The sequence below is a fragment of the Bufo bufo genome, chromosome 1 (genome assembly GCF_905171765.1).
Source record: "Bufo bufo chromosome 1, aBufBuf1.1, whole genome shotgun sequence".
Taxonomy (NCBI): Eukaryota; Metazoa; Chordata; class Amphibia; order Anura; family Bufonidae; genus Bufo; species Bufo bufo.
Window position 1 is genome coordinate 124,717,405 of NC_053389.1, and position 20,393 is coordinate 124,737,797.

The 20,393-nt window shown below is 46.2% G+C and overlaps 1 protein-coding gene across 4 annotated transcripts in view; it reads right to left on the reverse strand.

Annotated features, from left to right (window-relative positions):
- Nucleotides 1-20,393, reverse strand: part of CEP104 (centrosomal protein 104) — a 124,189-nt gene that overhangs the window by 41,513 nt on the left and 62,283 nt on the right. For all 4 annotated transcript variants that reach the window (XM_040429307.1, XM_040429315.1, XM_040429327.1 and 1 more), the window contains exons 13-17: nt 17,436-17,612; nt 11,018-11,224; nt 9,184-9,300; nt 8,272-8,302; nt 1,814-1,889 (exon numbers count right to left, since the gene is read on the reverse strand). In XM_040429307.1, coding sequence (XP_040285241.1) covers nt 1,814-1,889; nt 8,272-8,302; nt 9,184-9,300; nt 11,018-11,224; nt 17,436-17,612 — 608 coding nt within the window. The remainder of the gene's footprint in view (nt 1-1,813; nt 1,890-8,271; nt 8,303-9,183; nt 9,301-11,017; nt 11,225-17,435; nt 17,613-20,393) is intronic.

The following is a 20,393-nucleotide window of genomic DNA, read 5'->3' on the forward strand; positions in this document are numbered from 1 at the left end:
CTTAAAAGCAATGAGAGACTCATCACCCGCGACCTCCCTTCCACGTACATAGGCCTGCACAAATTTGGCCCCAAAGTGATCGATGACCAGCCTGATTTTGTACAGGTGGTCATAGGCAGGATCACCTTGAGGGGGGGGGGGGTCCTAATCTCGGCTGCACGGACCGGAGTCTAGCCCGGGTGTTGAGCAACAAACTGTTGAGCGTACAGGTTTGTTTGCTCCACCATTAGATTTACAAAGTGGTCACTAAAGAAAAAGACTAAAATAGTCATATTCAGTGAAGCCCACTGTGGGAATCTGGATTCCTGGTTGACCAACAAAATCAGGAATCGCAGGCTCAAAATGCTCTGGGGTACACCAGACAAGTTCACCGGCAGGGGGCTCAGGTGGACTTATCTGGTGGGCCGGAAAACTAGTATGAGCGCCAGAGCTGCTCGTACTAGTGTGGGCCACAGGGTCCCTAGCATGGCGGTCCCCTCGCTCCGCTTGGCCGCGTCTCCGCCGCCTTGGGGGCTCATCATCATCGCTAGATGTTGAGGCGGACGCGGATGACAAAACGAAAGTGGGGTCATCCTCACTGGAGCTCTCGGACTCGGAGGCAAGCTGGGCGTATGCCTCCTCGGCCGAGAACATCCGGCGGGCCATAGGGGAGCGTGTGTGTGCGTGCGTGTTAAACTTTATTTGGTGTGCGTGTGTGTGGGGGCACGGGTGTTCATGTTCTTACCCTAAACCTAACAGACAAAAATAAATAAATAAATAAATTTAAAAAAAAGGGCAAAAAATATAAAAATAAAATAAAATATTCAAACTCGCTGATCAGCCGCCCGAAGCTGATCAGCGGTGGGGTGTGCGATGCGCTAACAGTGGCCGGACGCTAAGAGTGCCGACCACAGTCAGCGTACGCAGAAAAAAATATATATATCTGCTTGCGCCCCAAAAAAAGTTGTGGGGGGGGGCAAGCTGCAGCACCCCTGGAGGGGTCTAGGGTCACACTTATTTTATTTTTTTCTCCCCACTAACTGTCCCCGAATATCCCTGCCTAACCTAACCTGTCCCTAACCTTTCCCTAAATAACTTTTACTGTGGAGGGTCAGAAGGGCGTGCTGGGGCACAGATGGGGGTGCTGGCTCTGGAGATCCGCGCAGCGCTCCTCTCTCCTCGGCTCCCGGACACAAAAGGAGGAGGAGAGGAGCGCTGCAATAATTTGAAGCACCCGCCCACCCCTGCAACCAATCAGAGCCGATCCTGAGAGGTGATGTCACCATCACCTCTCAGGATCGCAGGATGGTGATTGGTGGTGTATTATCCCACCACCGATCACCATCCTGTTCTGGGTTATCGGGTCCCCAGAGACCCGAATAATCCGGAAACGCAGCAAACCGCAGGTCTGAATTGACCTGCGGTTTGCTGCGATTGATATTAATCAAAGGGTCAAAATGTTCAACTGAAAGGTATTTTAGGTGTCACCCACACAGAGCAGACTGAGAACTGTTCACACATGACAGATCTGTTCGACAGGTGACCTTTTCATATTTACATTTTGACCTACTTCTGCCTATGGAAAGCTTTTCTAACGGCTGGCTAAGAATAAATATGGCAGCGCCCACTGATTGTGACATTATAAATGGAAGCCGGAGAATTCATGAGATATACATGAATAGGAAATAATCCATCGGTAGACTCCCAGAACAGTGCAGCATAACTTCCAACCCATTCAGTAAACAGTGACGAGTCCAATCGGCTTCTGCTTTAATCCTCTGTGCCGCTGACAATAAGGCTGCAAACCTATGGTGAATGCACACACTGTACTTACTTATCTAAGTAGTTAGTAACGGAGGACTGGTCATCTAGAGCTTCGTCGTTTGGAGACATGGATAACTTCTTGGCATCTTGGAAAAAAAAGAACATTTCAAATAGTCACGTGAGCTCAGCACAGGCTGGGAGATCTTTTACACATATTACAGAACATTTCCAATTAGAAAAAGCTCAATAATTAAGACTCTCAAGTTGGCGGTGTATTTTTGGTAGTTCCTCTTTTGCATTGACCAAATTTTCTGGAAAAGATGAGGTGAAAACAATTTCTGCTTTTCTTATAGTTTGCACTATTTTGCACAGTTTCTATAGTCACCCAACAGTCCCAGGGTCCAGAATCGTACATTTACAATTGCATCATGGTATTAAAATCTATTTTCTTTTAGACCAAAGTTGGCCATACACATTAGTCTAAAATTGATCAAAACGTAAGATTTCAACCAAAATGATCATCTGTTGTGTGAAATTTAAAGGGGTTATCCAATCCTAAAAAAAGCCACCCCATATGCGGGGCTACCAACGCTGAATATACTTACCCGGGTCCAAGCTCCCTGTGCCGCTCCTGATCTCCGCACCGCCACTGCTGCTTCTCCCCATGCATGGATGTAAACATCAGGTGGAGGAAGGGGGGGAGGCCATGGTCAGCGATGCCGGGAAGGCTCGTCCCTGTCTGCCATTGGTTGCTCCGCCCCCCCGAGACCAGATGGTTTCATCTGTACACAGGGACAAGCGGCAGTGGCGGTGCGGGGACAAGGAGCAGCAGAGGGAGCTGGGGCCCGGGTAAGTATATTCAGCATGGGGGGCCCGGCATATGGGGGGGGGGGGGGGGGGATTTTTTTTAGGATTGGATAACCCCTTTAACAACGAACAATCATTTTAGCCGACCGATGACAGACCAAATTCATCTGAAAAGATGTAGACCGTGGTTAATATTTTCATCCAATAGTAGGACGAAAGATCTTACTTTGAAAGAACACCTTTAACGTCTTTTCCTTCTTTCTTCCTTCAGCACCACTAATCTGTGCTACTGTGGGGAGGCTGCTGGGCAGTGTCAGGTGACCCATCTCTCTGTTTATTGCACACAACTTACAAAACCCCTTTGCATGCACTCCATATACCTTTCAATCCTCTCTGCTCCACATCAGCACCAGTCACTCTCCTTCCCCCACTGGTAGCTGTTAATATAATTTCCAATCAGTTTTTAGTCAGTCTCTTCCCCCACTGGCAGCAGTACATAGAGCCCCAAGTAAGTGTCCAGTCAGACATATTCCCACTCACAGCTGTCAGTCTCCTTCCCCTGCTGGCAGCAGTACATAGAGCCCCAAGTAAGTGTCCAGTCAGACATATTCCCACTCTCACAGCTGTCAGTCTCCTTCCCCTGCTGGCAGCAGTACATAGAGCCCCAAGTAAGAGTCCAGTCAGACATATTCCCACTCACAGCTGTCAGTCTCCTTCCCCTGCTGGCAGCTGTTAATATAGTCTCCAATAAGTTCCCAGTTAATCTACGGTGCACTGCTTCTAAGAAGGATACCCCCAATAAATGTCCCATGGCTACACGTCCTTTCAGTGTCCTCCAATTTCCTGCCTCGTGTGCTTTACACTTTCTTTTTGGTAATGCTGCTGTTGGTCCGTTTTATAAGGTCTTTTTCCTTCAGTTTGACTGAAATGTTTGTCACTTAAAATCTGCAATAAATACAGACACACCTATGTCAGCAGCTAAACTTGTCAACCTGGCAGATCAGCGGGGGTGCAATAAAGGGGTACTGGGCACACAGAAGGCTCTGTTCATGCTAGGGTCTAGTTTTAACAGATATCAATGAACCCACACGAATCCCAGTGTCTTATTATGGGGTCCATTGGGTTCCAGATTTTTGATGGCAAAAATACTGTTACAGACTGCCCCATTCTTGCCTTAAAAATACCACGGTGGACTTCAACACCAGAGTGAACAGTGCCTTAATCACAATACCAAGCGTTTAAAAATAAGGACCTTTTATAAACCAAAACAGCACCCCCTTGTCCAGTGGCTAAGACCGGTATTGCAGCTTTATATCATTTACTTAAACAGAGCTGTAAAACTAAAGTTCCTGCTGACATTTAGAATTATAATGTTAGACGGCCAATAAACCTATTAAAATGCTGAATAATGTGATAAGTGAGATTTTAAAGGGATTTTTAACTTTAAAAATCACTGATCACTGACTGGTTGGGGGTCTGACTTCTGGCACGCACGCCCGCCCGCCATTCAGTAGTTAGAAGAGGTTATGGCACTTAGGTTAGCACTGTGGCCACTTCCTAGGCTGATGACATCACGTCCGTTGGTCACATGGCCTTTGTGCAGTCCAGTCCCATTGAAGTATATTAATAAACTATCTGCAGGAGAGATCATTAAAATGTAAATGCCGGACCGCCCTCCCCCCTCTCGCAGCCTGATGACTTACAGGTCACTTTACTCATTAAAGCTATGAAGTCATGTATGTAAGTGGAGCGTGATGGTGGAAATAGTCACCGACTACCACTGCCCTGGAACAGTTTACGTACAATAACTCCATTACATCAGCAGCAAAAAAATCACAGAGTAACAGAACTATAGTACAGTAAAGAAAGAGTAGCAGGGTGGGGTTTGTCATTTGGAAGAATATACAATCATATAAGTCCATGTTCACATCCCAACACATCTGTATACACTGGGAATACTCCTGGTATACAGCTGAATGTATCCATAGCCTTTAAAGGGGTTGTCCAGCGTCTAGCACATTTTTATCTATGTCCTGGACAGCGCTGTACATAATATACAAAGGGCCTTGGGGACCTGCTCCCTGCAGCTTCCTTCAAGCCACAAGGTTCCAGTCCTGCTCCTTCCGGCCTCCAACGTGTAAACTTCCAGATGGGTCACCTGAGCCGCTACAGCCAATCGCTGGCCTCAGTGATGATGGGTCATGTGCGGGACTGCGGACATGTCAGTGCTGAGGCTAGTGACTGCCCACGTGACCCTGTCCTGAAGTGTACCCACAGGGGACCTGAAGGAGCAGGTCCGGAACAGAGGCCTGGGGACCTGAAGGAGCAGGACGGGAACAGAGCCCTGGGGACCTGATGGAGCAGGACCGGAGCAGAGCCCTGGGGACCTGAAGGAGCAGGACCGGAGCAGAGCCTTGGGGACCTGAAGGAGCAGGACCGGAACAGAGCCTTGGGGACCTGAAGGAGCAGGACCGGAACAGAGCCTTGGGGACCTGAAGGAGCAGGACCGGAACAGAGCCCTGGGGACCTGAAGGAGCAGGACCGGAACAGAGCCCTGGGGACCTGAAGGAGCAGGACCGGAGCAGAGCCTTGGGGACCTGAAGGAGCAGGACCAGAACAGAGCCTTGGGGACCTGAAGGAGCAGGACCGGAACAGAGCCTTGGGGACCTAAAGGAGCAGGACCAGAACAGAGCCTTGGGGACCTGAAGGAGCAGGACCAGAACAGAGCCTTGGGGACCTGAAGGAGCAGGACCGGAACAGAGCCCTGGGGACCTGAAGGAGCAGGACCAGAACAGAGCCTTGGGGACCTGAAGGAGCAGGACCGGAACAGAGCCCTGGGGACCTGAAGGAGCAGGACCGGAACAGAGCCCTGGGGACCTGAAGGAGCAGGACCGGAGCAGAGCCTTGGGGACCTGAAGGAGCAGGACCCGAACAGAGCCTTGGGGACCTGAAGGAGCAGGACCAGAACAGAGCCTTGGGGACCTGAAGGAGCAGGACCGGAACAGAGCCTTGGGGACCTAAAGGAGCAGGACCGGAACAGAGCCTTGGGGACCTGAAGGAGCAGGACCAGAACAGAGCCTTGGGGACCTGAAGGAGCAGGACCGGAACAGAGCCCTGGGGAGCAGTGCAGTGTCTTTCTTATGTTATGTACAGTGCTATATTGGATAAGATGGGTCTGGTCACAGTGATCACAAAAACGGAGGTCATCGAGTCCACCATGACAATAGGGACAAATCTATCAATCTTTCTGACCCCATCATTGTTGTACGGTGTGTGACATAGATGGATGCTGTCCACGCCATGTCTAAACAGTCACGTAAAACTTATGGGTGTAGCTACAGCTCCAGAAGTTCATGCCCCTAGAACGTATGAATCATTATGAAGGCAGGTAGATAAGAGTCCTCATGGCCGGACACTGATTAATTGTAGCAACTTTAACCCCTTCCAGACACTGCTGTAATACCTCACAGGCCATAGCTAGTGCACCTACAGGCGACTGCAAAGTACTGCCGGGATATTGTAGGAAATAAAAGAAATTAGGTTATATAAGTTCCTTTATGGAATGAAAAGAGCAAAAAATTTTTTATTAAAAATGACTGAAAAAAATGACACACACACAAATATATAGTGAGGCAAAATGGTGTCATTTGTGTGCGGACTTCCTATGTGTGAAAGTATTAATTGGGAGGGAGGCTGCGTTATTTGCTGGAGGGAATGTTTTCGGCTGCCATTTTTAATTCAGATCAGGTTTTTCCAATGGGAAGGGGGTCATGTGACATATTAGTCTGGACTAGCTTTTACTCAGAAACAACCTGAAAGTGTCAGTTTTGACCTATGTTTTACCTGTTTATGGTCGACGTTTCCTAAAGTGCTTTACATGATGTGTTCTGTGGGTCCATCATTCTGCCGGATGCACATGGTTAAACATTTAATCCAGTCTGAAGAACCGCAGGTGATCCTTCCTAACAGCACCGGGGGAGTCATAATATGGCTCATCTGAATTGGTGCTGTGTTCAGGTGAAGGATAGGTCAAAAATGACACGTCCAGTGTGTTTCTGAGAAAAGTCTGGCCAAGATTCAGATATCACACAAGTTCCACATATTGGAAGTCAATTTTCTAATTATCTACAAATTACACCAATTAAAAGGATGTGTCCAGACTTGTCTTTTGCTTCTCGATAGATAGATAGATAGATAGATAGATAGATCCAAAGATAGGAGATAAATGGGTAGACAGATAAATAGTATAGATAGATAATACTTTTTATTTTTTTATGTGGATGGCACAGCAATAAAAGGCGATCCAAATAAATAAAACAAAAAAATTCCATAGCACTCCCAAGAATGTAGATCAAAAGTAGTGTTCTTTAAATGGGTTGTTCCATGAAATATAATCTACAGTTATCAAACCAGCACTTGGATCTGAATACTTTTGTAATTGCATGTAATTAAAAATGTGGCATAGCCAGTGAGCTATTCAATAAAATGTATCTGCATAGCGCCACCTGCTGTTCTTTTTTTTCCCTATTTCTTTCACCTGCTCACTGAGAAGGCCGCACATGCTCAGTTTCAATCATAAACTGCCTCCTGAGCCGTGATAGGGGGAGCATGGACACGCCCCCTTAGCTGCAGCAGAAAAGACACTCCCCCTTGAGTTGTCAGCTTGATATAAATCTAGCAGAGCAATGAATGGAGAGATCTCTGGACACATGTGAGGTACAGGGCTGGTTCTAGCATTGTTAGAAAGAGGTTGTCATGTACTATGTGATGTCTGATTTTCATTTTTGACATTAGTCAAGGGATAACCCCTTTAATCACCAAAGCGACGTTTCAGTCCTCTTACTGGGACTTTTCTCAGATATGAGACAGATGGATAGACAGATGATAGATATGAGGTAGATAGATAATAGAGAGATATAAGATAAATAGATAGATAGATATGAGATAGATGATGGATATGAGATAGATAGATAGAGAGATATTAGATAAATAGATAGATAGATATGAGATAGATGATGGATATGAGACAGATGGATATGAGACAGATGGATAGACAGATGATAGATATGAGATAGATGATGGATATGAGATAGATAGATAGAGAGATATTAGATAAATAGATAGATATGAGATAGATGATGGATATGAGACAGATGGATATGAGACAGATGGATAGACAGATGATAGATATGAGATAGATAGATAATAGAGAGATATAAGATAGATAGATAGATATGAGATAGAAGCGATGGGAGAGATAGATAATAGAGAGATATTAGATAGATAGTTGATAAGATATAGACAGACACAAACACATACACAATAATATAACCCCCACATATCCGGTATCCCCCGTATACACTTTTTGTATGTCAGCAATGAACAAAAAAAGAAGAAAAATATTTCTTTTTTTCGCTTGTGGACGGGATGTCACACTTCTGGCCCACGAAGAACTAGCGGCAGCGAGTACATGACCCTCAGTGCTGGAAGGGAGTGCCTGTGAAAAGTTAAGTGGCTTTTTTTCTTTATGCGAAGCACTTTCTAGGTGAAATTGTTTTTGGAGGTTTAACTCCATTTTTTCAATACATAAAAATACACGCTGATTATGTGAACAGAGCCCAACTATGCCAAAGTTAACAAGGCTTTTTCTAGAAAACAGGTTCTCTTCTACTTACAACTATAAGATGCAGTCGTTCTTTACAATGATTGCAACCGACTTACCTACTTTTGTTTTTGGTATTTGTTCCTTCCCCTAAAAACGCAGAAAGAAAAGCGATTGTAAATGAATGTACAACATGCAAAACCACTGAAAATCTGTTGGACTTGTCATAGAAAAATATCCAGTTTGCTGCGGTAATATCACATCACCAGCAGGTGGCACCCAAGCTAGCTTCAAGAGCAAAACCAATAAAAAGAGTTGGATGAAGGGATACCCCAACATATTACAGGTCAGGGAGGGGGTCAGTATATGCTCCAAATTTTTGCAAAAAGTCATGCGCAGAGCCCCTTTAAGAACATAAGCATGTTACTGTAGCCATTAAAGTGGCACTTTGGTTCAAGAAAAAAAAAAAGAAAAAAAATCACATTAGCTAGGAATGAACAGAAAACTCTTTAGTCACCTCCCTTCCATCTTTTCAGCTGCAGATCTACAGATTCTCAGGCTCCTATTCTGTCATCCAAGATGGCCGCACCACTTTCACATTTGGTAGCCCAAGACACTCCCTGCTTGTCCGGCCCTGCTCTTGGATTGGCCAGCATTATTCACATGAGCAGTGCTGGCCAATCCAAGGACATCAGGAAGTGTCTTGGACTACCATATGCACAGCATGCATCATGTAGTCTGAGGAGCGGTGCGGCCATCTTGGATGACAGAAATGGAGGGTCATCAGGTAAGTGTTCTCTGAACTGGTTCCATCACCATGACTTCAGGAATAAAATATCTCGTAGCTGATCAGGTCGGCCTCACACAAGTGTGTTACTGTGTCAGGAATGTATTTGTGTGGTGAGGAGTGTTCTCCAGAGCTCTGTCTTCTGTCAGTGTGTGACTGCGGGAAATGAACAGACTTGGAATAGACTGACTTCCAGTGACACGTGAGGAGGAGAGCTTCCAGGCCAATATACACAGCCATCTACCTTGCCAGCCTGAACCTCAGACTGCATCTCCTTAAGGGCTGCCAGCTGTTCCTGAAGAGCTCGAATCTCCTCTTTCTTCCTCCGTTCTGCTTCTTCTGCTGCCGCCTTCTTCTGTGCCTGAAAACGGGAAGAAAAGAAATCCAAATAGATGGATGTATATCAGAATGGCCCTATGCTGCTCGTTTCAGCAGACCAGCTTTTCCACTGATTTCTGCCATCTGGTAAAGCAATGAACACCCTGCCCGATGTTCCTACGGGAGATAAGCGGTGCCAGAGGGGTCATTCTGTATATAGATCGCTGTCTGCTGCTAGTCTATACATCCAGGGCCTATGAATCTAAGAGGTCTATCACTGGCCAACTGTGATCATTGCTAACTCACCAGATTTAACCCTATTAAGCTAGCTGACACTAGCGATGTGCTAATGTCAGCTAAACCTAACTAGCCTATTCCTACTTTTATCTATGCCCCAGTTATGCCAGAAATCTAACTTTTATAATATGCTAATTAGCCTCTATGAGCGGGGGGGGGGGGGGGGGGGGGGGGGGGGGGGGGCAGTGTTCCTCCTTCTAGAGGCTCCGTTCTCCCATCTTTGTCGCCTCCCTCCAAGTCCTGATTGACAGGGCCAGGCGGCGATCGCATCTGTCTGCCAGCCCTGTGCTCTGGTGAAATCTCGGGCCGTTCAGTATTCAGCGCAGGCGCGGTGAGGAAGCTGGCAGCTTGCGAGCGTCTTTCCCTCACCGCGCCTGCGCCGAATGCAGAACGGCGCAAGATTTCACCAGAGCACAGGTTAGATTTCTGGCGTAACGGGGGCATAGATAAAAGTAGGAATAGGCTAGTTAGGTTTAGCTGACATTAGCATATCGCTAGTGTCAGCTTGCTTAATAGGGTTAAATCTGGTGACAGAATCCCTTTAAAGAGGTTTTTCCACAAATCACACACACCATTCAGCCTCTTGCACTGTGCCTGCGCTAGTTTCCAGGGTGGCGTTTTACTATGGAGGACGCTGAATAACATGTATCATCACACGCACCTCCATCTTATGGACATGAGCACTTGAACAGGAAAACTTGAACTTTTTTAATTTTAGCACAAGGCCGCAACATAACAAAATGTGAAAAAATTCAAAGGGTCTGAAGACTTTCCAAATGCATTGTGGGTATATATATATATATATGTAAGCATAATAAAGAAAATCCATCCTGAACCACTTCCGTTTCTGTGCTACCACTCCTCTCCTCTTTACCACTGCAGCTAAGATGAAATGTCTTGGTTGCAGAGATAATGTGCCCAGATACCACACATGACCACTGCAGCCAATCACTGAGGCCAGTGATTGGCTGCAGCAGTCACATGTGGTAGATGGGCAAGTAACCACTACAGTCTTGGCAAAAAAGGCCAGGGAGGACGGAGGGCTGCAGTGGAACAGGACAGTAAGGGCGCATTCACACAACCGTAGTGTTTTGCGGTCCGCAAAAACACGTATACCGACCTGTGTGCGTTCCACAATTTATGGACCACACATGGCCATCACGGTGAAAGAAATGCCTATTCTTGTCCGCAATTTCTCACAAGAATAGGACATTCTGTATCTTTTTTGAGGGGCTGCGAACAGCGGATGCGGACAGCACACTGGCTTACATGAGCAGTATTTCCAAACCACTTTGGTGATCTAAAGATACAGATATCATATTTCAGCACCAAAACACTGGCCAATTTACCCCATGGTAACATGCTAAAAGTGTTGATCATCGTCTGAGCATTCAAAAAGTATTGAAATGTGAAATATGAGTAGAAGGAAGTTGAAAGCCTCCCACATAAACCCGGACTCGTACCTTAAGTTCAGATTCTGTGGGTTTGCCATCAATTTTGGAAAATCCGTCAAACAGGGTTTTATACAGAATGTTTTTGCGCATGGTGGCGTCATCAGTTGGCATGTGCTCGAGAACCTGCGCGCGATTCTGCTGGTACAAGTAGAGTATAATCCGCACTGCTCTGTCACGCACTTCTGCAGTTGTGTAATCCAGTGCACCTAAAGCAAACTAAGAGGGAAAAAGACATTACAGACATCAGAGCAGTAAGAAGGGTCTGTCTGATTGTTCATAAATGTTTGGTGCTAAATTGTTAGCATATAACTGGTTGTAAAATGAGGGAGATACCATCTTCCGGCACCCCGGGGCGCAGCAGATCGCTGTGACCGTGCTGTTATTAGACAGCTGTGATCACAGTGAAGTTCCCGGAGACTAGCCAAAGTGGTCTCTGAACATGTGATCGCTGTGGCAGGCGATCCACTGTACAGAAAAGCCAGAAGGGCTGTGCTCAGCTAGGATCCTTGATGTTAGAGCGGCCCCTGCTGGTTGTAAAGTTAACTGTGATTCTGCTGTCTGTGAATTACTAATGTGCTTACTAATCCAGCAGTGGTGGCCGCGTTTGCACACTATAGGAAAAAGCACTGGCCTCTGTGCGCTCCCACGGTCCCGGCCACCGGAGAGATCAGCAGTTTTTCCTATAGTGTACAAGCATAAACGTGGGAACCTGAAGAGTATAAAGTGATGGAAAAATTAATCAAGCCAGCAAAGGAGGCAATATGGATAATCACAATACATTAGTAAGTCCCTTGTATTAACTTTCTCTACATGATAAATGCTATTTGCTCAAGTGAGACAACTTATTTAAGCACTTGCTGCTCTGACTGTGGCAGGAAGAGGTCAATTAACTTTTTTCCCATAAAGAAAAAAAGTAAATTAAAAGTAAAAAAAAAAAGTTATAGTTATATTTATTAGTTTTACCAAACAGCACACTATGAGCATAAACATACAGACATTTTCCCACCTTTTTCATTCATGAAAAAATAAAAATGTATTAATTAGTTTTAGCAATAGTATGGCGGGCTTTGTGTGTAAATTATGCAAACATACACATTTTTTTTCCTTTTTCTTTCACAAATAAATTGAAAAAATATAGGTATTGGGTATTTTTTACATTTGTTGTTTTTTGGACAATATCCCTATTAGTAGCATGCTCTATACTTTGACAGAGCATCAGTAGACGCTAGGTCAGAAAGCACATGCGCTGTAAACACTGGCTGCACAGACATTTCCATCTGCAGTGTGGGCACGGTGACTCCATTTTCACAGTACAAACATATGTTCTGGGTTTACAAATTTAGTCTTGAAATCTTTTGTACCAGAAAAAATAAAATTGATGAGGGTTAATGCATGTATTTTGTGGTCCGCAAAAAATACGGATGACATCCGTGTGCATTCCGTATTTTGCAGAACGGAACAGCTGGCCCCTTATAGAACAGTATATCCTTGTCCGTGATGAGGACAATAATAGGACATCTTCTATTTTTTTGCAGAATGGACATACGGAAATGGAATGCACTCGGAGTAAAGTTTTTTTTTTGCTGACCCATTGATATGAATAGTTGGTCCGCATGTGGTCCGCAAAAAAAAAAAAAATATATACGTTTGTGTGCGTGAGCCTTAAGAAAGAAAAAAAATATCTTTCTGTACTTACCCTAAAATCCTTTTCTCGTTGGATGCATTGGGGGACTCAGCACCATGGGTATAGGCCTAGCTGCCACTAGGAGGCTGACACTAGAAAGGACAAGTGTTGGCTCGACCCACATGGGCTATACCCTCTGCACAGACACTAAACTAACCAGTTGGTACTAAAGCAGTAGGAGCACCAAAATCCAGAGCGAAAAGTGAAGCCAACATGTCCTAAACCAGAAAGAGGACCAATATTGAAGAGTCCCAGGAAACCCGGTAAACCTGAACGAAGAAAAAAAGGGTGGGATCTGTGTCCCCCAATGTATCCAACGAGAAAAAGATTTTACGGTAAGTACAAAAATAAATTTTTCTCGTGAATGGCATTGGGGGACACAGCACCATGGGACGCCACATAGGCTTCCTTGACAGCCGACCAACTCCAACGGGAAATGGTGGCTTTGGAGGCTTGTAAACCCTTACGTGAGCCCTCAGGGACGACAAAGAGAGAGTCAGAACGACGGAAGGACTCCTTTAACTGGAGATACAGCCGGAGGGCCCGAACCACATCCAGACTGTGGAGAGACCGCTCTCTGGGATGAGAGGGGTTGGGACAGAATAAAGGCAGTACAATCTCCTCATTAATGTGGAAGGAGTAAACCACCTTGGGAAGAAAGAAGGGAACTGGGCGCAGGACAACCTTGTACTGGTGAAAAACCGAAAAGGGAGACCGGCAAGAGAGCGCCACCAGCTCAGAGACTCTGCAAATGGAGGTAATCGCGACTTGAAAGGCAACCTTAAAAGAGACGTAAGAAAGAGAGATCTAATTCAAGGGCTCGAAGGGAGAGGACTGAAGGACATCTAAGAGCAGATTCAAATCCCATGGTTCCACTGGAGAACGGAAGGGAGGGACGCGATGAGCCACCCCCTGAAGGAAGTTTTTCACTTGGGAACGAGAAGCCAAGGGCCTTTGGAAAAGAACAGACAAGGCCGAGACCTGACCTTTGAGGGAGGCCAGGAGGAGACCTTTCTCAAGGTCTGCCTGAAGAAAGGCAAGAATCTGAGATCCACGTGTGCTGACAAGATGTAGGCCCAGAAGCAGAAGCTAAGAGCAAACTCCGCCCACAGGGCAAAAGCCAGTGCTTGACTCGGATAGGAGGGGAGGAGACCCCTCCCAAGAGCAGAGGAGCGGGAAGGGGCCAATAAAAAAGCCAGGGAAGCAATGGGGGGGGGGGGGGGTATGAGAGGATGCAGCCTAGGCAAGGAAGAAGCCGGGGCCCCGATTACTAGGAACCGGTGGGGGGGCAAAAGGTGCATCTGGTCCACGATGAATCCCCATCCTAACATAAAAAAGAAGCAAGACCTGCAATAAAAACAGAGCAGGTCAGGTCTGCCTCCTACGGACACTAGACTAAAACTGGTTAGTTTAGTGTCTGTGCAGACAGTATAGCCCATCTGGGTGGAGCCAACACTTTTCCTTTCTAGTGTCAGCCTCCTAGTGGCAGCTGGGCATATACCCATGGTGCTGTGTCCCCCAATTCCATTCACGAGAAATAATGTTTTCTGTGTCAAATGTGTCCATAGCCTTTAAAGGCCTGTGTGTATTGCTCTTTAACAGCCTGGCATCACTGTTCTGCTCTCTAAGGGTATCATGTAGCACTGTCAAGCAGGCTGATTGCAGCAGTTGTATTCCAGTGGAACGCACAGTTGAGCTGTTGAAGTGTTATGCTAGCACTGATATGCTGCCTCCCCCCACCTACTAATCACTGATTGACAGCTTTCTCCCTATGCAGAGAAAAAGACACAGCTTCAGCGTGCTTGAGAATACTGTATGCTGTCCTAGGAGAGGGTGGCATAGCAGTGATGACAGTGTGGAATCTTAACCACGATGATCAGCAATGAGATTTCACCCCCAAAAAATTCACAATGCAATCAGGCTCATTACCCCAGGTAGCAGTGTAGTTACACATGTCTATAAATGTCCTGCTACTGACCAAAAAACAATCCTTTCCTAAAGTGTCTGCACCAATATTCCGCACAACTCCTTCACAATATAACAGCTGGTTGATATAACCTCCTGGCGTGTGCCACCTCTGGCATTCCTGTTGTTAGAGTGTGACGCCATTCAGGGCAGCAATAAGAATGTCAGACAGCAGGCAGACCAAAAACACAAGCTACTCCCTCTAAAGCAGGAATGCTCAACCTGCGGCCCTCCAGCTGTTGCAAAACTACAACACCCAGCATGCCCGAACAGCCTACAACTATCAGCCTACAGCAGGGCACTCTAGATGTCACTGTTATAGGACACTTTAGGTGTCACTGTTATGGGGGCGCTGTGGAGGTCACTGTTATGGGGGCACTGTGGAGATCACTGTTATGGGGGCACTGTGGAGATCACTGTTATGGGGGCACTGTGGAGGTCACTGTTATGGGGGCACTGTGGAGGTCACTGTTATGGGGGCACTGTGGAGATCACTGTTATGGGGGCACTGTGGAGGTCACTGTTATGCGGGCGCTGTGGAGGTCACTGTTATGGGGGCACTGTGGAGATCACTGTTATGGGGGCACTGTGGAGGTCACTGTTATGGGGGCACTGTGGAGGTCACTGTTATGGGGGCACTGTGGAGGTCACTGTTATGGGGGCACTGTGGAGGTCACTGTTATGGGGGCACTGTGGAGGTCACTGTTATGGGGGCACTGTGGAGGTCACTGTTATGGGGGCACTGTGGAGGTCACTGTTATGGGGGCACTGTGGAGGTCACTGTTATGAGGGCACTGTGGAGGTCACTGTTATGGGGGCACTGTGGAGGTCACTGTTATGGGGGCACTGTGGAGGTCACTGTTATGGGGGCACTGTGGAGGTCACTGTTATGGGGGCACTGTGGAGGTCACTGTTATGGGGGCACTGTGGAGGTCACTGTTATGGGGGCACTGTGGAGGTCACTGTTATGGGGGCACTGTGGAGGTCACTGTTATGGGGGCACTGTGGAGGTCACTGTTATGGGGGCACTGTGGAGGTCACTGTTATGGGGGCACTGTGGAGGTCACTGTTATGGGGGCACTGTGGAGATCACTGTTATGGGGGCACTGTGGAGGTCACTGTTATGGGGGCACTGTGGAGGTCACTGTTATGGGGGCACTGTGGAGGTCACTGTTATGGGGGCACTGTGGAGGTCACTGTTATGGGGGCACTGTGGAGGTCACTGTTATGGGGGCACTGTGGAGGTCACTGTTATGGGGGCACTGTGGAGGTCACTATTATGGGGGCACTGTGGAGGTCACTGTTATGGGGGCGCTGTGGAGGTCACTGTTATGGGGGCGCTGTGGAGGTCACTGTTATGGGGGCGCTGTGGAGGTCACTGTTATGGGGGCACTGTGGAGGTCACTGCTATGGGGGCACTGTGGAGGTCACTGTTATGGGGGCGCTGTGGAGGTCACCGTTATGGGGGCGCTGTGGAGGTCACCGTTATGGGGGCGCTGTGGATGTCACTGCTATGGGCGCTCAGTATGAGTGATAGGGCTCAGGCACACAAGTGTATCTGTTTTGCGGTTTGCAGTTGCGGAACCACTAAATAAGGTTACTGTCCGTGTGAGATTCACATTTTTTTTGCAGTCCCATTGAGTTATGTGGGTTTTTGATCTGCATTTTGAGGACCAGAATAGGACATGTTCTATCTGTCACAGAACTGACACACGGATGTGGAAAGCACAGGGACGTCATCAGTGTACTTTCCATATCCATATGTCAGTTCCAGATAAGATAGAATATGTCCTAGCCTGGTCCTCAAATTCATAGAACTCAATGGCACTGCAAAAAATGTGGATTGCAGAATGAATACGGTCTTGTGCATAAGGGTTTAGATACACAGCTCAGCAGGCAGGATCATACAAGACAGGATTAGATACACAGCTCAGCAGGCAGGATCATACAAGACAGGATTAGATACACAGCTCAGCAGGCAGGATCATAGAAAATGGGATTAGATACACACTTCAGCAGGCAGGATCATAGAATATGGGATTAGATACACACTTCAGCAGGCAGTATCATACAAGATGGGATTAGATACACACTTCAGCAGGCAGGATCATAGAAGATGGGATTAGATGCACACTTCAGCAGGCAGGATCATACAAGATAGGATTAGATACACAGCTCAGCAGGCAGGATCATACAAGATGGGATTAGATACACACTTCAGCAGGCAGGATCATAGAAGATGGGATTAGATGCACACTTCAGCAGGCAGTATCGCACACAACAGGCTGTGTATCAGGCACATAGAGTGAGAAGTAGATTCCTGTCTGGGTGTATGCTGCATGGTCAGCCTGTGACTCATCTCTGTGCACTGCAGCCAGAATTGTGCATCAATAAAGTTATGTATTCAACAAAACAATAAGGGGAGAAAGTAAACAGATCTGCCAGGATAATGTGATGTCTTCCAGGTGGGAAGGAAAGCTCAGACATGAAAAACAGGTATTGGGGGCATATGTATGGAAGGTGAGGGGGTGTTAGGAGCATAGAAAAAAAAGTTTGATTTTGGGACCGGACAACCTCTTTAAGTTGCTCAAGAAAAGAACGCACAAGGCCATGTGCACTGATCGGCAGGGATGCTGGGAGTTGGAGCCCCATGATCTGATATTGATGATCTATTCTGAGGATTGGTCACCAATATTTAAATCTTGGAAAACCCTTTTCACTTACTTAGAACTTCCTTGAGGTTCCAAGGTATCTAGGGCAACCCAGATAAACATTTACCTTCATGACGTTGTCAACGGTGAACCCAGAATTGTCTGTGCCCATTTCCTTCAACAGGTTTTCCACAAGCTCTACTTGGCTTAAGGCTAGTCTTGATGGTAGCGTTCCTTTCAATGGTTGAACCAGATTAACTGGAATGATCTGTAGGGGCTTTACTTCCTTGAACAGCGCCATCTCCTGCAAGAAATACATATGCATCATATTAATGGTAAGTATAATTAATAGCAAGTACGTTCAGAAACTTAAGAGGGTTTTTCATACACAGAGCCAAGCAAAACAGTAAAAGCTGCTGAAGTTGATTTTCCAGGACACAAGTCAGAACTTCCTGACTTTTGATACTATTACAGCAACCAGAAAAATATTCCTCCAGCAGTAATAGGACTAAATATGCAGCAGACCTCTGAGCATCCTCTCCTCAATTAGGTGCAGGCAACTTCTGGAGATTTCCTTCATGAATTCTACAGAAAAGGCTTCTTATCCTTATGGCTTAAAGTAAATTTGCAGCTGAGGGCTTAAATGTGGCCACAATACAACTTCATGTTAACAGGGAAAGCCACCTTAATATGTCTGCCAGAAGTTCCTCTCACATCAGTCAATCATAAGACAAAATACATCAACATCAATGCACATTAAAGGACCAGGAGTGTAGCTATATAGTAGTGAGTGTATTCAGAGATTAGTTGCAGTTATATAACCCTCCTGACTCACACGGCCTGTCTGTACCATCTGTGTGTGCTGACTCTCCAGTGTATAAGATGGAGCCTCACACTGGTCTCTGACAGGTGAGAGGACAGGGCAGAGAGGGCTGATGGGCTCAAGCTGCATCATATAGGAAAACATGGAGACCCTGCAGAGTGAGGGGACAGCAGTTCTGTCTCACTGGTCAGTCATGGCTGTCCTCAGAGAGCAGCGAGATGAGAGGCTACCCCCTCTGTCTCTGCAAAGCCAGGCATGATAGGAAACTTCTAGGATTTATTAGAGAACCATATCTGAGGGAAATAAGGAATCAAGATGACAACCCATAGTTTACACATCAAATAAAAAGGCATCCACACGAGTCTATATATTATTCTTTACTAATGGCCTATCCTGCACTATATAGGCAAAGAAAAAAAACTCAGAGTGCTTCTTTAAAGGAGGAGTTGTTCAGCTTAGAAGACCCGTATAGTAATAATTCTTAGCTAAGCCTCAGTGCTGGTCAGGAATGAAGAGTGTTTTCAGAGAGGATTTACTCTGGAGGACATGAAACAATCCACTGATCTTAATGGATACTGTGTAATGCTTCATTTCCCCAGTGGTGGCGCTGCAGGGAAACTTGGCACCTACTGTCAGGTGTCCCTACAGATTTCTAGGGGTCCCAGCAGGGGGGAGACATTGAGATCAGCTTACTTTTAATGCATTTTTTGGTTCTGTGTGGCAGAGCTTTCAGCTGTCCCAATGTATGTTCCTGTGAAGGTCTCCTCGCAGTCTTAGCACTGTACACCGTACAAAAGCAATTATGAAAAACACTTTGAAATAAAGATTCAACGTCTCTCAAAGACTTTTCTAGAATTTCTTCTGCGTCTATTCACTTCGGTGTGTCACGTCTGACCAGCACAAAAGTGCATCTGTAATGACTTTCAAGTGTACGATTACGAATCCCTTGTGCTCGGGCCAAAATCTGCCCATGAAATAATCATGTACCACCGGGGAGATGGGCGAGAGGGTTATGGCTTTCACAAGAAGGCTATTAACTCTGTAGACGCGTCGAGAGGAAACGTGTGTTTTATTTTCCAAGCCGAGAGTGCGCGGCGGTAAATAACGGCACAAGTCCCTAAAGGCAGGGAGTTAATACAGAGTGTTACTGTTTCCCTGGCTAAGCTGGAACATAGCAGAGCCGGGGCGGCTGGGCCAGAACAAGGCATGTATTGTTCACACCACACTCCCGAGGGATTTGTCTTGATATTTACATTGAGGGTTTCATCAAGTATTATTGCTCTGCAGACATTATACGCACTGATCCGTCATCAATTATCAATTGCACAGACATAAAAGAACGCAGCATTTTCCTCTAAAAAACAAGTCTTGCCGTTTTCTATTCGGCTATTTTCACACGGATGAGCAGTGACATCTCATAATGCACATTTATATGCCATTCAGGATCTCTGGCAAGCTGGGTGACACCCACAGATGTGAGAGGTGGGTGACACCAAGCTACGTTAGGGCCTGTTCACACTGCATTTGCATAGTAGGTCGCAGGTACACATCTGGGTGATATCCTTATGTATACCTCTGTATAGACATGTGCACTGATGAGCAAAAGAACAAGGTTTTAAACTTTTGACTTTCAGGCTCCATGTCTCACCATCCGCTACAGCTTCCAACGGGAGACTACCATCTTTTTTGTAGACAATCCTCTTGGCTATCTCATACATGAATTGGACTTGTAACTACTTAGCATATGATTAGTTAAGCATTGTTACCGTTTGGCTCCTAAAACTAAAAATTTTAACTTTTACTATTTTGTTATTATTTTGTCTCGTCCGAAATCTGTTCCCAGGTCTCTTCTACGAGTTCCCATGTTGGTGCATACTTGGGTACCAATTCAGCTTTTTCTTCAACTCTACCCACAAGTGTTTGATTTTGGTTGATGTCTGGGGACTGTGGGGGCCAATCCAGCACCTCTACTTCATTGTCATTGAACCATTTCTTCGCCAAACTCTGTGTATGCTTCGGGCCGTTGTCCTGCTGGAACACTATGTCGTGCTTTTCATACTCATAGTACTCGAGTGTACAAAGTAACTCGTCTTGTAGTATACTCACATATAGCTCAGCATTGAGATCACCATCAATCCTGGTCAAGTATCCAACACCTTTGGCTGTGAAACAACGGCTCCACCGAACCTGACAGTTCCTTCACTTTCTTGATCCATTAGCCCCCTTTTCCCGTCTCTCTTCCAGACCCATTTGCCCCAGTCT